General features: G+C 40.7%; 1 protein-coding gene across 11 annotated transcripts in view; it reads left to right on the top strand.

Moving 5' to 3' along the window:
• The window catches only part of mak (male germ cell-associated kinase), a 33682-nt gene that overhangs the window by 14626 nt on the left and 5806 nt on the right, over positions 1-13250 (top strand). For 5 of the 11 annotated variants that reach the window (XM_061921915.1, XM_061921918.1, XM_061921916.1 and 2 more), the window contains 8 exons: positions 37-276; positions 340-539; positions 4067-4206; positions 4287-4421; positions 4947-5024; positions 7363-7482; positions 7618-7707; positions 7822-13248. In XM_061921915.1, coding sequence (XP_061777899.1) covers positions 37-276; positions 340-539; positions 4067-4206; positions 4287-4421; positions 4947-5024; positions 7363-7482; positions 7618-7707; positions 7822-7988 — 1170 coding nt within the window. In that variant the 3' untranslated portion in view covers positions 7989-13248. Of the gene's footprint in view, positions 1-36; positions 277-339; positions 540-4066; positions 4207-4286; positions 4422-4946; positions 5025-7362; positions 7483-7617; positions 7708-7821; positions 13249-13250 lie in introns of those variants that run through there. The other 6 variants (XM_061921922.1, XM_061921925.1, XM_061921917.1 and 3 more) reach the window with 5 other exon arrangements.

Raw genomic sequence — 13250 nt, 5'->3', positions numbered from 1 at the left:
CAGTTTTTTCTATGCTCAGTATTCTTTCCTCCATAGGCGCTGCGCTACCCATACTTCCAGGTTGGGCAGATCTTAGGGCCTCGTCCTCACAGCCAAGAGGCTAAGAAGGTCCAGCCCAGACAGCTAATCCAAAAGCAAGTGTCAGAACCTAAGGTGGATCACGCTCCTGATAACAAAGCCTCCAAATCCTCCCCAAGAAGCCTCCAGCAGCCTCAACCTCTTAAGCAGATCACAGTGCCTCAAGCTGAGAGTAAACAAGGAGGCCTCAGCTGTGTTGTGAGTCAAAGTAGATGTGAGATTATTTTGGCAAATGTCATCAGCCTATATTTCTGTTCCCAGAAGGTCACATCAGTGTTAAATGAGAGCGTTGGTGGAACAGGGATGATGAAGGGCAGCAGACGGCGCTGGGGCCAGACGGAGGCGAAGACCTTGGATAGCTGGGATGATTCCGATTTATCAGACACTGCTGCCTCACACTCAAAGAAACCCAGCTTGGCGAAATCCGAGGAGGAGAGGAACTTGAAGGAACTTCGGACACAGTATGTACTTTTAAAACTTAGTTGGAGACTCTGCAAAAGATTATAAATTGCATCTCAAACTCAAGGCCAAATCATTGTACAGTATATGACCTGCGAAAGCCTGGAAATAATGTGCGTCAATAAAATACCATAACCCTTTATCTTTCTTACTAAATGTATTTGTTAATTCCATTTTGACAGAAAAAAATGCATGCAATTGCATATCTTTGAAATAAAATTGAAACAAATTAGGGCTGGGCGATGTGGCCTTTTTTTAATATCGCAATATTTTTAGGCCATATCGTGATATACGATATTTATCTCGATATTTTGCCTTAACCTTGAACTAGCACATGATACATATAATCACAGCAGTATGATGATTCTATGTGTCTACATTAAAACATTCTTCTTCATACTGCATTTATATATGCTCATTTTAAACTTTCATGCAGGAAATCACAACTAAAGAAATCACAATTTTTTTTCATACGGTATTGATCTGGAAATGTTTGCCTCGGCATTTTGATGGTGTGGGCATGTGGTTCTGAATGGAAATGTTGACATCCAGAGTAATCACTCTTCATTGTGTAGCAGGTGACTTTTCAAGTGATGCTACATATTAGCAGTAATGCTACGTTTTATAGCAACGCCGTTTTACCCCACACATGAAAAATTAAAGTTGTCTATTTGACCTTTGATTGATACTTTTATTAGTAGATTGCACAGTTCAGTACATATTCCGTACAATTGACAACTAAATGGTAACACACGAATAAGTTTTTCAACTTGTTTAAGCCGGGGTCCACGTTAATCAATTCATGGTAAAATCACATCACGACATCTTCCCGCTTGAAGCCGAACCACTGCCAGACACTGGACCCCCTGCTTTTTTTCTTGGGAATTAATTCTTCCTTCATTTGTTACCAGATTCGCACATTTTTTCTCTCGTTTTACCACTTGCAAGGCTTCACTAGCATCATGCTACTACCTCTCTGCTCCGCGAGGGCGTATACGTATGTGACATATGACGTGACAGTATGTGACTTTTGTAAGAAGGTGCACTCGCTGTCTGTGAGAAGGACAGACAAGAAAGAGCGAGGAGTGCCTGTAGTCTAATGCCAGCATTACGTGAGAACGTATACTCGAATATCACGATATAGTCATTTTCTATATCGCACAGAGACAAACCCGCGATATATCGATATACTCGATATATCGCGGGTTTGATATATCGTGTATATCAATATATCGCCTAGCCCTAAAATAAATATTATGGTATCATATATTTCAGACATTTAAAATAAAAATTGTTCATTATCTGTTTGACTCATGATTTGAAATTTGAAATTTCCTACTACAGGAAGTGAACTTGGATAAACTTTAGAGTAGACAGTGTACAGCTTGTATCACAGTATTACTGAAAATCACTGAACACACTTTTGTTGTGTCTAGGGATGGGTACCGTTCACATTTGAACCGAAACGGTACCAATTCCCGGTACCTGGGAATCGATACCAGTACTTAACAGTAGTTTTGTCTTATTACACACCAGCTGTTTGTTTGAAAAGTCCATTTTATGTTGTGGTTTTTATTAACAAATTAGTAGGTGTCATGTAAAATCACTAATGCTAGTCAGCAGCATGTCAATAGCAAAGTCAATATATATTAGCATCAAGCTATCACAGATTTTGAAAAGGTGGAGCTTTACTACGTTGATGGTTGGCATTGAAAATTGCAACATTACCTAGGGGTAGTTGGGCTTTATCTGCTCTCAGCGCTGCTGGCGTGATCACCAAGTGTCAAAGTGCGAAGAACCAGCTAAGTTGGCAACCGGGCGTAACGTCACGTGCAACTGGAGTGACCATACGTCCTCTTTTCCCCCGACATGTCCTCTTTTGCGGGGCTATCCGGGCTGTCCGGATGGAGTTTCTTACATACCTCAAATGTCCGGCATTTTGAGTTAGGGTTGCGTGTATTTTCAATGTACGTTCAGGGTTAAGAAGGGGTTAAAAACCAAACAAATTGTTAAGGTGTGCGCACGCAGCAGCATTCATGCGGGAGGAGCAGAGACAGAAAGAGCGAGAGAGTTATGATAAACGCGCATGCGTCGCCAGGTTCTGCTTTTCATCGATAGATTTATCAGATTTAATTTATTATCTATAGCAGGGGTGTCAAAAGTGTGCCTTGGTGGCCATTTGCGGCCCACAGCTAATGTTTTAAAGGCCCACGGCACATTCTAAAAATACTATTAAAATAAACAAAAACATAACAAAAGTGAAATAAAAAAGCTTAAAGATGAAATGTAATTTAGAAAAAGTTGCAAAGTTGACTAATAAATCAAAGCTGTTTTTTTTTCTTTCAAACTGTCATTGCTCAAAACATAACATTGAATCAAAATCAATGTTATTATTAATTATTGACCTATCCAAAGTTCCGATTACTTCATATCCAATAGTCCACTTTGAAAAATATTTTTGGCGGAAGAATTTGCATATATTGTGTGTTTGCCATTAAAAACATAGTTTTGTTTGACAAAAAAGGGCGGAAAACAAACAAAAAACATTACAAAAAAAACCCATTTTGAAATGAGGGATAGATCTGAAGTTGATGAAGACTCCAGAAGATTTAAGCGTTAAATATAAAATGCATGCATGCCCAGGCACACCATTATCATCATTTCATGACCTAAGGAAAACACTTTTTACACTTTTATACTGAAATAAATACACCTACAACTTATTAAATAAAAACATAGAAAAAACTACCAGCGGTGGTAAAGTTTAGATCCATGAAGAAAAGAAGAAAGTGAATGAATGTCTATAACTGAATACATTCACATATGTATCACAATTTTTTTTTTTTTTTTTTTTTTAATGAAATCAGTAATGTTTATGACATTTTTCCAAAACACAGTATATAATGTAAGATATAACAGGACAATACATAAGTTTATCTTTTTTTTTTCAAAACCCCTACAAAAAAGCGGGACGCCTAAAATTTACTGTGGACCCAATTTGGAAAATTCCTAATGCAAACACTGCTGTCAACAGAGGAAAAATAATGCTTTATTTAAATAAATATATTCTTTATAAAGCTAGTTCGAGTATCATTGGAAATTTTTCACCGAGTCCCAGCCTTGGCGTGCTGCCCGCCTTGGCACGCATATATATGTGTCCTCTTTTTGGGATTTTACAATATGGTCAGCCTACATGCAACCCAGGTACCAAAATATGGCACCGTAGGATTTTATGTGAATAGGTGCCCGCTAGGACCGGTGGGATTTGGTTGGTGTAAAATAATACCATATTCAGTACCCATTCCTGGCTAACAGTCAAGCAATGTGCGGTATACTCTTAGGGGTGCATGGATGCTGCTATTATGAGGAGCTGTGGTTCATTGATGGATGATTCCAAAATGTACTGGCACATTATGAAGCAGATCATGAAGTGCTTTTCAAGCTGTACACTGACTACTCTTGAGTTCTATGGTTGACTGTAGGTACAGTAGCAGCAGACTCTTGACAGTTTACTGTTTTCCCCACACAGGGCCATCGAGCAGAAACCTCTTTATTCCTTCAGCGCCATTACCAAACTACCAAAAAATGTCAAGGTGGGCCCAGTAGACCCAAATCTACCAGGATCAGCAGCACGGCAGCATTATCTCAGCCAGTCAAGATATCTGCCTGGTAAGACAGCCATCTTTGCGACCAGAGCTAAAAAAAAAAAATGAAAGCAAATGTTGGACTGCCCGAGTTTGTTTTTCAAGGTTTGATTGGCAAGACTTCTTGTGAAAAGGAGCTGAGTGGCATGACATTACGTGACTTGTGGGAGAACTCCAACGCTGTAAATAAACCCCTTGGTCCCATTGGACCAGGATTGTCTGCCACGAGAGCCAACATAGGTAAGAGTTGTTATCACATGATGTTCGCTGGATTTGTACTGTGCAAGATTTTAGAGGCCTCATTTGCTATACATTAAAAATCCGGCTTCTGTCAGCGCACCCTATTATCCTCTCTGGCACAAAAGAGGCCCTAAATGCTAATGATGCAGCTAATGTCTCCCGAGCAGTACTTACAGGGTCCATTGACAAAGCTGTGTTGTCGCAGCAAGCCTAAGTGTCTGCGACTTTAGAGATCTCCGCAAGATCTCGAGAATTCATTTGTCATTCAGACAGATACACAATATCGCTACCCGCTGTGCTCCCTCCTTACCCGGTCTTCGTGCGCTCATCCTGTCTCTCCATCTCACTTGCTTATTCATGAGATTAAGACTGTGGACTGTGTTCCTTAAATGGCTATTATCTCCACTCCTGCCCCCACTTATACACCTTCAAACACCCGTGTTTGTTTTGCTTCTGCTTACCTGTCAGCAGTGGTTGCATGTTCTTGTTTTTTCATTCAACTTCCTCTTTTCTCTACCTGAGAAGCCTCTAAATCGGTGGAAAGCCCACCAGGGAAACCCGTTTTTAAGGAAAGAATACTGGAGAAAATCGATGCTTCTAAAGGTAATTCATCAATTACGGTTATAGCGTTTAGTGCACACACAGTGGGATGGTTGGAGGGTAAACAGAGATAAACTAACAACCAGCATGGCGGCAGATGCAACAACCTTAATGTAGTCACTCAACGACTTAACATGTGAAAGAGTTGAACTGCTAAAAGCTCCCCAGGTAGCAGGGGGGGTTCAAATACACGGTGACACTGGGGAAAATTAAGAACTCCAGTTGCTAAATAGATGTTAAATAGCACTACAACTGCAATAGCTGGAAAGAGGAACAATGGTGCATTTGACTAATTACGCTGATAACCATCTTCTCTTTTGACTGTCACTTAAATTGTTGAATGACTTCAATCACTTGTTCTTAATTGTCTTTTGGGAAACTTTTAACACTCATTCACTTAATTTATTTGTGCCAATTAGGATGATCGTAGTTTTTTTTTCAGGTGAAACTTTGAATTGCACAGCATGCTACGCCAACATTCCATGATATAATCTCAAAAGCTTTGCAATTTAGCATTGCCTATATGAATATATACTTGGTTGAAATTAGAGAGGGGTCATATGAACCATCTGGCAACCTGGGGGACAAATAAGATGCCATACCAGCCCCAAAGTTAAGTTCAAAACTTGGGAGACAAACATTTTTGCAGCCAATTCCTAAAAACACTACAGTGATCCTGTTGTATAGAGGAATTTGAACCACTGTACACACATTGGCAGATCCTTGCATTGGCATTTTAACCTTGCTAGCAAACATAGAACACATGGGTCCAAACTTGGGATTTACACAACTATTGCATTCCTCAAGGCACCCTTTTAAGTCCTCTCATTTTTGACAGTTACACATATTTTCTCCTAATGTGATTTATGTAACTAAAGTGTTGCCGTGGCTTGTTTACTTCAGATGCAGTCGGTAGTCGTTTGTTCAACTTCTGTCATTTCTCATGGTTCCATCTATTCAACTGGTGGATTGCCAGTTCAGTTAAAAAAAAACTCTGATTTTTGCAGAAGGTCATTAATAACTATATTTATTTATTTTGTCAGATTTACAGGAGCACTTAGTGGTTAGTGTCCGCCTTGAGATCGGTAGGTCGTGAGTTCAAATCGTTAATAGATAGTTGCGTATTTCCGTATTGTGCGGTGGCTGTCTTCTTCGATGGCCATATCGATCGTCTTCTTCTTTGGTTTTGTGTATTTCGTCTTTTCTTCTCCATGACAAGGGTGAGTCCATAATGCGCTAAATGGCTGACTGAATGACTAAAGTTAAATTACCAATCATAGTTACACATACGCTAGGTGTAGCAAAATTATTCTCTGCATTTGATCCATCACCCTAGATCACCCCCTGGGAAGTGAGGGGAGCAGTGGGCTGCAGCATGTTTTTTGGTGATTTAAACCCCAATTCCAACCCAAGCTCGGTTGGTAGAGCGGCCGTGTCAGCAACTTGAGGGTTGCAGGTTCGATTCCCGCTTCCGCCATCCTAGTCACCGCCGTTGTGTCCTTGGGCAAGACACTTTACCCACCTGCTCCCAGTGCCACCCACACTGGTTTAAATGTAACTTAGATATTGGGTTTCACTATGTAAAGCGCTTTGAGTCACTAGAGAAAAGCGCAAAATGAAAAATATAATTTACTTTTTTGATGCTGAGTGCCAAGTAGGGAGGCAATGGGTCCCATTTTTATAGTATTTTGTATGACCCAGCCGGGGTTTAGAACTCACAACCTACCGATCTCAGAGCGGACACTAGGCCACTGAGTAGTTTAGCATTCACACTGATTGTGTGAGTGCTTTTGATTTATTGTGAACATTTTCCTTGGTGCATTGGTACTAGTTTTGGCAACTTCATTGGTCTGATATGATGAGGCTAAATTTATTGGCGGCATGGTATACTTATGAACCTGGAAAAATCCATACATTACCCGCAGCATTGTATAAAGCGCAGGGTTTTAAAGTGTGGGGAGAAAGTCAGTAAATTACAATACCGTTTGTTTTTCATCAATGTCTCTTTTTGGGAGTGCCTTGTCCTAGTTGCCATGTCCAAACTTTGTGATACTGGTTTTGCGGTGCAGGAAGACATCGTTTAACATCTAACATGCAGTAACGACAACTTAAAAATCCTCAAGCTTCACTGCTGTTCTCGACTTATACACCACCATAATAACTTAAGAGCTTTACAATTTAGTCTTGGGTATCCGTCTATAATAACCAGCTCAAGTTTGGAACTGATAAGGAGATTGCCCAAGAGGGAGTTTGCTAAAGACCTGATTGCTAAAACAGGCGTAAATTCCAGCTTCCAAGCCGTCTTTGCTTTTGTTGATTTTGTTGTTTATTTCCTTTTCAGGAAATGTTGTGAGCACCAAGTATAACCTATCTGCTGGCTTCATCCCGTCATTTCAAAAGAAAGAGGTTGGCTCCGTGGCACAGAGGATCCAGTTGGCACCAATAGCTGGCCATCACACAAGTAAAGACTACTTTCTCATGTTAACAGCCACTTATCATACTCACCAAAAATATTCCACCTTTGCTTTTTCTTCTGCTGTTCAAACTCTCTGAGTACAGTACTTACATTCACTATCTCACTCGTCCCTCCTTTCAGTCAATCCTTCCTCTTCTCCTGAAATTAAAAAAGACAAACCAAAAAAGGCAAAGCCCAAGTCCATCTCTTCTTTGAGTGAAACCAATGAAGGTATTGGCTGTTGCAATGGTGGCCGTAGTTGTGAAAATAGATAACGCCACATAACGCAAAAGGCAATATACTAGCAGATGATTTAGGTGTAAAAACACTGAAATGTTCTTCCAGATTACGACGGATGGAAACGGAGGACAGACATCAGAAGTCACGTGGTGAAGGGGAATAGCTACTCAGCCTTGGGAAAGACTTCGGGGAATCTCCTGGCCAGAGGTCCGGCCGTGCAGCCGGTCCACGGCAGGGTGGACTGGGCTTCCAAGTATGGTGGAAATCGGTAGTCGGTGCTTGATTAGAACAAGGTAGAATTACACTTAGACATTTCTTATAAGATTCAAAACTAAATGTGCCCCTCTTATTCCAACAAGCTACAGCAGGGGTGTCCAAACCGAGGGCAGCATACTGAAAAATTAATGCTGGGGGCCACGCTGAAACATTTTGTGCATTAAAACACCAGAACCAATTCAATGTGAATCAATATATGCTAAATCAACGGTGTCAAACTATTTTTTATTGTGGGTCACGTCACAGGGCTGTTTGAAAAAGTGAAACCACATAGTCGCCTCATGGTATTATTACAAACCCCGTTTCCATATGAGTTGGGAAATTGTGTTAGATGTAAATATAAACGAATACAATGATTTGTGTATCCTTTTCAACCCATATTCAATTGAATGCACTACAAAGACAATATATTTGATGTTCAAACTCATAAACTTTTTTTTTTGGCAAAAAATAATTTACTTAGAATTTCATGGCTGCAACACATGCCAAAGTAGTTGGGAAAGGGCATGTTCACCACTGTGTTACATCACCTTTTATTTTAACAACACTCAATAAACGTTTGGGAACGGAGGAAACTAATTGTTGAAGCTTTGAAAGTGGAATTCTTTCCCATTCTTGTTTTATCAATCAATCAATGTTTACTTATAGAGCCCTAAATCACTAGTGTCTCAAAGGGCTGCACAAACCACTACGACATCCTCGGTAGGCCCACATAAGGGCAAGGAAAACTCACACCCAGTGGGACGTCGGTGACAATGATGACTATGAGAACCTTGGAGAGGACGAAAGCGATGGATGTCGAGCGGGTCTAACATGATAGTGTGAAGGTTCAATCCATAGAGGATCCAACATGTAGTGCTTCAATCGTTCAAGAGTCCGGGGTCTCCGCTATCGTATTTTACGCTTCATAACATTTTCGATCGGAGACAGGTCTGGACTGCAGGCAAGCCGGGAAAGTACCCGCACTCTTTTTTTACAAGCCACGCTGTTGTAACACATGCTGAATGTGGCTTGGCATTGTCTTGCTGAAATAAGCAGGGTCGTCCATGAAAAAGACAGCGCTTAGATGGCAGCATATGTTGTTCCAAAACCTGTATGTACAGAATTAATGGTGCCTTTACAGATGTGTAAGTTACCCATGCCTTGGGCACTAATGCACCCCCATACCATCACAGATGCTGGCTTTTGAACTTTGCGTCGATAACAGTCTGGATGGTTCGCTTCCCCTTTGGTCCGAATGACACGATGTCGAATATTTCCAAAAACAATTGGAAATGTGGACTCGTCAGACCACAGAAGACTTTTCCACTTTGCATCAGTCCATCTTAGATGATCTCGGGCCCAGAGAAGCCGGCGGCGTTTCTGGATGTTGTTGATAAATGGCTTTCGCATTGCATAGTAGAGCTTTAACTTGCACTTACAGTTGTAGCGACAAACTGTATTTAGTGACAGTGATTTTCTGAAGTGTTCCTGAGCCCATGTGGTGATATCCTTTAGAGATTGATGTCGGTTTTTGATACGGTGCCATCTGAGGGATCGAAGGTCACGGTCATTCAATGTTGGTTTCCGGCCATGCCGCTTATGTGGAGTGGTTTCTCCAGATTCCCTGAACCTTTTGATGATATTGTGAACCGTAAATGTTGAAATCCTTAAATTTCTTGCAATTGCACTTTGAGAAACGTTGCTCTTAAACTGTTTGACTATTTGCTCATGCAGTTGTGGACAAAGGGGTGTACCTCGCCCCATCCTTTCTTGTGAAAGACTGAGCATTTTTTGGGAAGCTGTTTTTATACCCAATCATGGCACCCACCTGTTCCCAATTAGCCTGCACACCTGTGGGATGTTCCAAATAAGTGTTTGATGAGCATTCCTCAACTTTATCAGTATTTATTGCCACCTTTTCCAACTTCTTTGTCAGCTGTTGCTGGCATAAAATTCTAAAGTTAATGATTATTTGCAAAAAAAAAAAGTTTATCAGTTTGAACATCAAATATGTTGTCTTTGTAGCATATTCAACTGAATATGGGTTGAAAATGATTTGCAAATCATTGTATTCCGTTTATATTTACATCTAACACAATTTCCCAACTCATATGGAAACGGGGTTTGTACACAAATGGCCCTTCATTTGATTATCATTATTTACCAACAAACTGATGCAAAACTAGCTTTTGAATCAGAAGTCAATATGACAAGCTGATTTTAAACTTTTACTCGCAATAACATCTTGCATCAAATATTGAGTAAAGAACTTCAGTTGCATGCAGTATACTTTTTTTCTGTCAAAATTGAAATACATTTTGCAGGAAAAATTAAATGCCTTATGGACGCACGTTATGTCCAGACTTTTGCGAACCCTATTAAATGATGCGGCAAGGCACAATAACATGATACCGCAGGCCACATTGAATTAGGAGGCGGGCCAGGTGTGGCCCCCAAGCGTTGAGTTTGACACCTGTGCAATAAGACTATCACACAACAAAATGTGGAAAACGTGAAACATTAAACTTTCTGGAGGCACTAAATACACTAAAAAAGTATTTGGCCACCTGCATTGACTCACATATGAACTTGAAGTGCCATCCCATTCCTAACCCATAGGGTTCAATATGATGTGGGTCCACCTTTTGCAGTTATTACAGCTTCAACTCTTCTGGGAAGGCTGTCCACAAGGTTGCAAAGTGTGTTTATAGGATTATTCGACCATTCTTCCAAAAGCGCATTGGTGAGGTCACACACTGATGTTGGTCGAGAAGGCCTGGCTCTCAGTCCGTCCATCCATCCATTTTTTACCGCTTATTCCCCTTTGGGGTGGCGGGGGGCGCTGGTGCCTATCTCAGCTACGATCGGGCGGAAGGCGGGATACACCCTGGACAAGTCGCCACCTCATCGCAGGGCCAACACAGATAAACAGACAACATTCACACTCACATTCACACACTAGGGCCAATTTAGTGTTGCCAATCAACCTATCCCCAGGTGTATGTCTTTGGAGGTGGGAGGAAGCCGGAGTACCCGGAGGGAACCCACGCAGTCACGGGGAGGACATGCAAACTCCACACAGAAAGATCCCGAGCCCGGGATTGAACCCTGACTACTCAGGAACTTTGTATTGAGGCAGACGCACTAACCCCTCTGCCACCGTGAAGCCCGGCCTGGCTCTCAGTCTCCATTCTAATTCATCCCAAAGGTGTTCCATCGCGTTCAGGTCAGGACTCTGTGCAGGCCAGTCAAGTTCATCCACACCAGACTGACATCCATGTCTGTATGGACCTTGTTTTATGCACTGGTGCACAGTCATGTTAGAAGAGAAAGGGGCCCGCTCCAAAATGTTCCCACAAGGTTGGGAGGAGCATGAAAGTCTCCAAAATGGTTTGGTATCTTGGAGCATTCAAAGTTCCTGTCACTGAAACTAAGGGGCCAAGCCCAACTCCTGAAAAACAACCCCACCCCATAATTCCTCCTCCACCAAATTTCTGACAATGCAGTCCGAAATGTACCGATCCCCTGGCAATCTCCAAACCCAGACGCATGATTCATCAGTCCAGAGAAGGCGTCTCCACTGCTCTAGAGTCCAGTGGTGACGTGCTTTACACCACTGCATCCGACGCTTTGCATTGGACTTGGTGATGTATGGCTCAGCTGCAGCTGCTGGGCCTTGGGAACCCATTCCATGAAGCTCCCTGTGTACTGTACGTGGGCTAATTGGAAGGTCACATGAAGTTTGGAGCTCTGTAGCAACTGACTGTGCAGAAAGTCGGCAACCTCTTTGTTGACCCCTCTATGTCAGTTTACGTGGCCTACCACTTTGTGGCTGAGTTGCTGTTCTTCCCAAACTCTTCACTTTTTTTTTTATAATAAAGCCGACAGTTGACTTTGGAATATTTAGGAACGAGGAAATTTCATGACTGGATTTGTTGCACAGGTGGCATCCTATGACAGTTCCACGCTGGAAATCACTAAGAGCGGCCCATTCTTTCACAAATGTTTGTAGAAACAGTCTCCATGCCTAAGTGCTAGATTTTATACACCTGTGGCCAGGCCAAGTGATTAGGACACCTGATTCTCATCATTTGGATGGGTGGCCAAATACTTTTGTCAATATAGTGTATAAATATTTCATTTTATATTTAACTCTTAAGATGAGCACAATATAACATTTTTTAAAAATCGTAAATTATATTAAGAAAAAAAAATATATATAATGTAAAATAATACATAATGTATAATCTATTATTATATATGTTGGAATTTGTATTTTATTTGTAAAAAGACCAATACTACTTTTAAAAAAAAATGTAATTCATGAAATGTTATTCATCAGTTGATCGGGCCATACAATAAATGATACGGCAGGCTCCATTGAATGATGCGGTGGGTCAGATGTGGCCCTCAAGCCTTGATTTTGTCACCTGTGCAGCAAGACTATCACATAAAATGTGAACACTGAATACAAAAATTGCATTTCATATATAACTCTTAAGTTGAGGAAAGATTATAACATGATACATGAGATTGATTAAAGCAAAAAAGTAATACTATATATACATGTCTAAAAAAAAATACAAAACTTATCTATTTTTGAATCTGTTAGTCCCTTAGTTGTAATTTGCAAAGCAATGGAAAATAGCAATATTACTTCTTAAATGTATTTTATGTATAAAATGCCAGGTTATTCACCAGTTAGCAGGTCATACAATTACAGATGTGGAAGGTCACTGCAAATAATTTGCAGGCTACGTCAAATGACGTGGCCCCCAAACCTCGAGTTCTGGCACCACTGTGCTATGTGCACACTTTTGGGTTGTATATGACAAAGCAAATAGTGTTTCGAGTGGTGGCTAACATTAATTATAAACTGATTTACTCTTCAGAAAATATCTAAGGCCAATAAAACTAGCTGTAGGCCTCATTTTTGGACACCCCTGAACTACAGGTTGAAACTAAAAAATAAATAAATGGACCAATGAAATACAAGCTGGAGACTAAGAATGGCCCCGAGGCTGGAATTTGAGCACCTTTGAGCTGATGTGACAAATTCCGAGTTTTTTTTCAAGAAGCCACTTAATGGTCGTCTTAAGAGCCAATGTTACTACTTGTATGAGAATTTACATCGTCAGCCATTTAGACTGTAGCTTTATTTAAATTGTTGCAACCACCATAGTTCTTATTCCATTTGTACACTGTATTGTATGTTTTTGTACATGTTTTATACAAAGGGAAATTCAAGTTTATAATAAAAAAACATGGAAATCACT

This window comes from Nerophis ophidion, linkage group LG15, assembly GCF_033978795.1.
Source record: "Nerophis ophidion isolate RoL-2023_Sa linkage group LG15, RoL_Noph_v1.0, whole genome shotgun sequence".
In the NCBI taxonomy this organism is placed as follows: domain Eukaryota; kingdom Metazoa; phylum Chordata; class Actinopteri; order Syngnathiformes; family Syngnathidae; genus Nerophis; species Nerophis ophidion.
The sequence above is the reverse complement of the archived record's forward strand: the minus strand, read 5'-3'. Positions and strand labels throughout refer to the sequence as shown.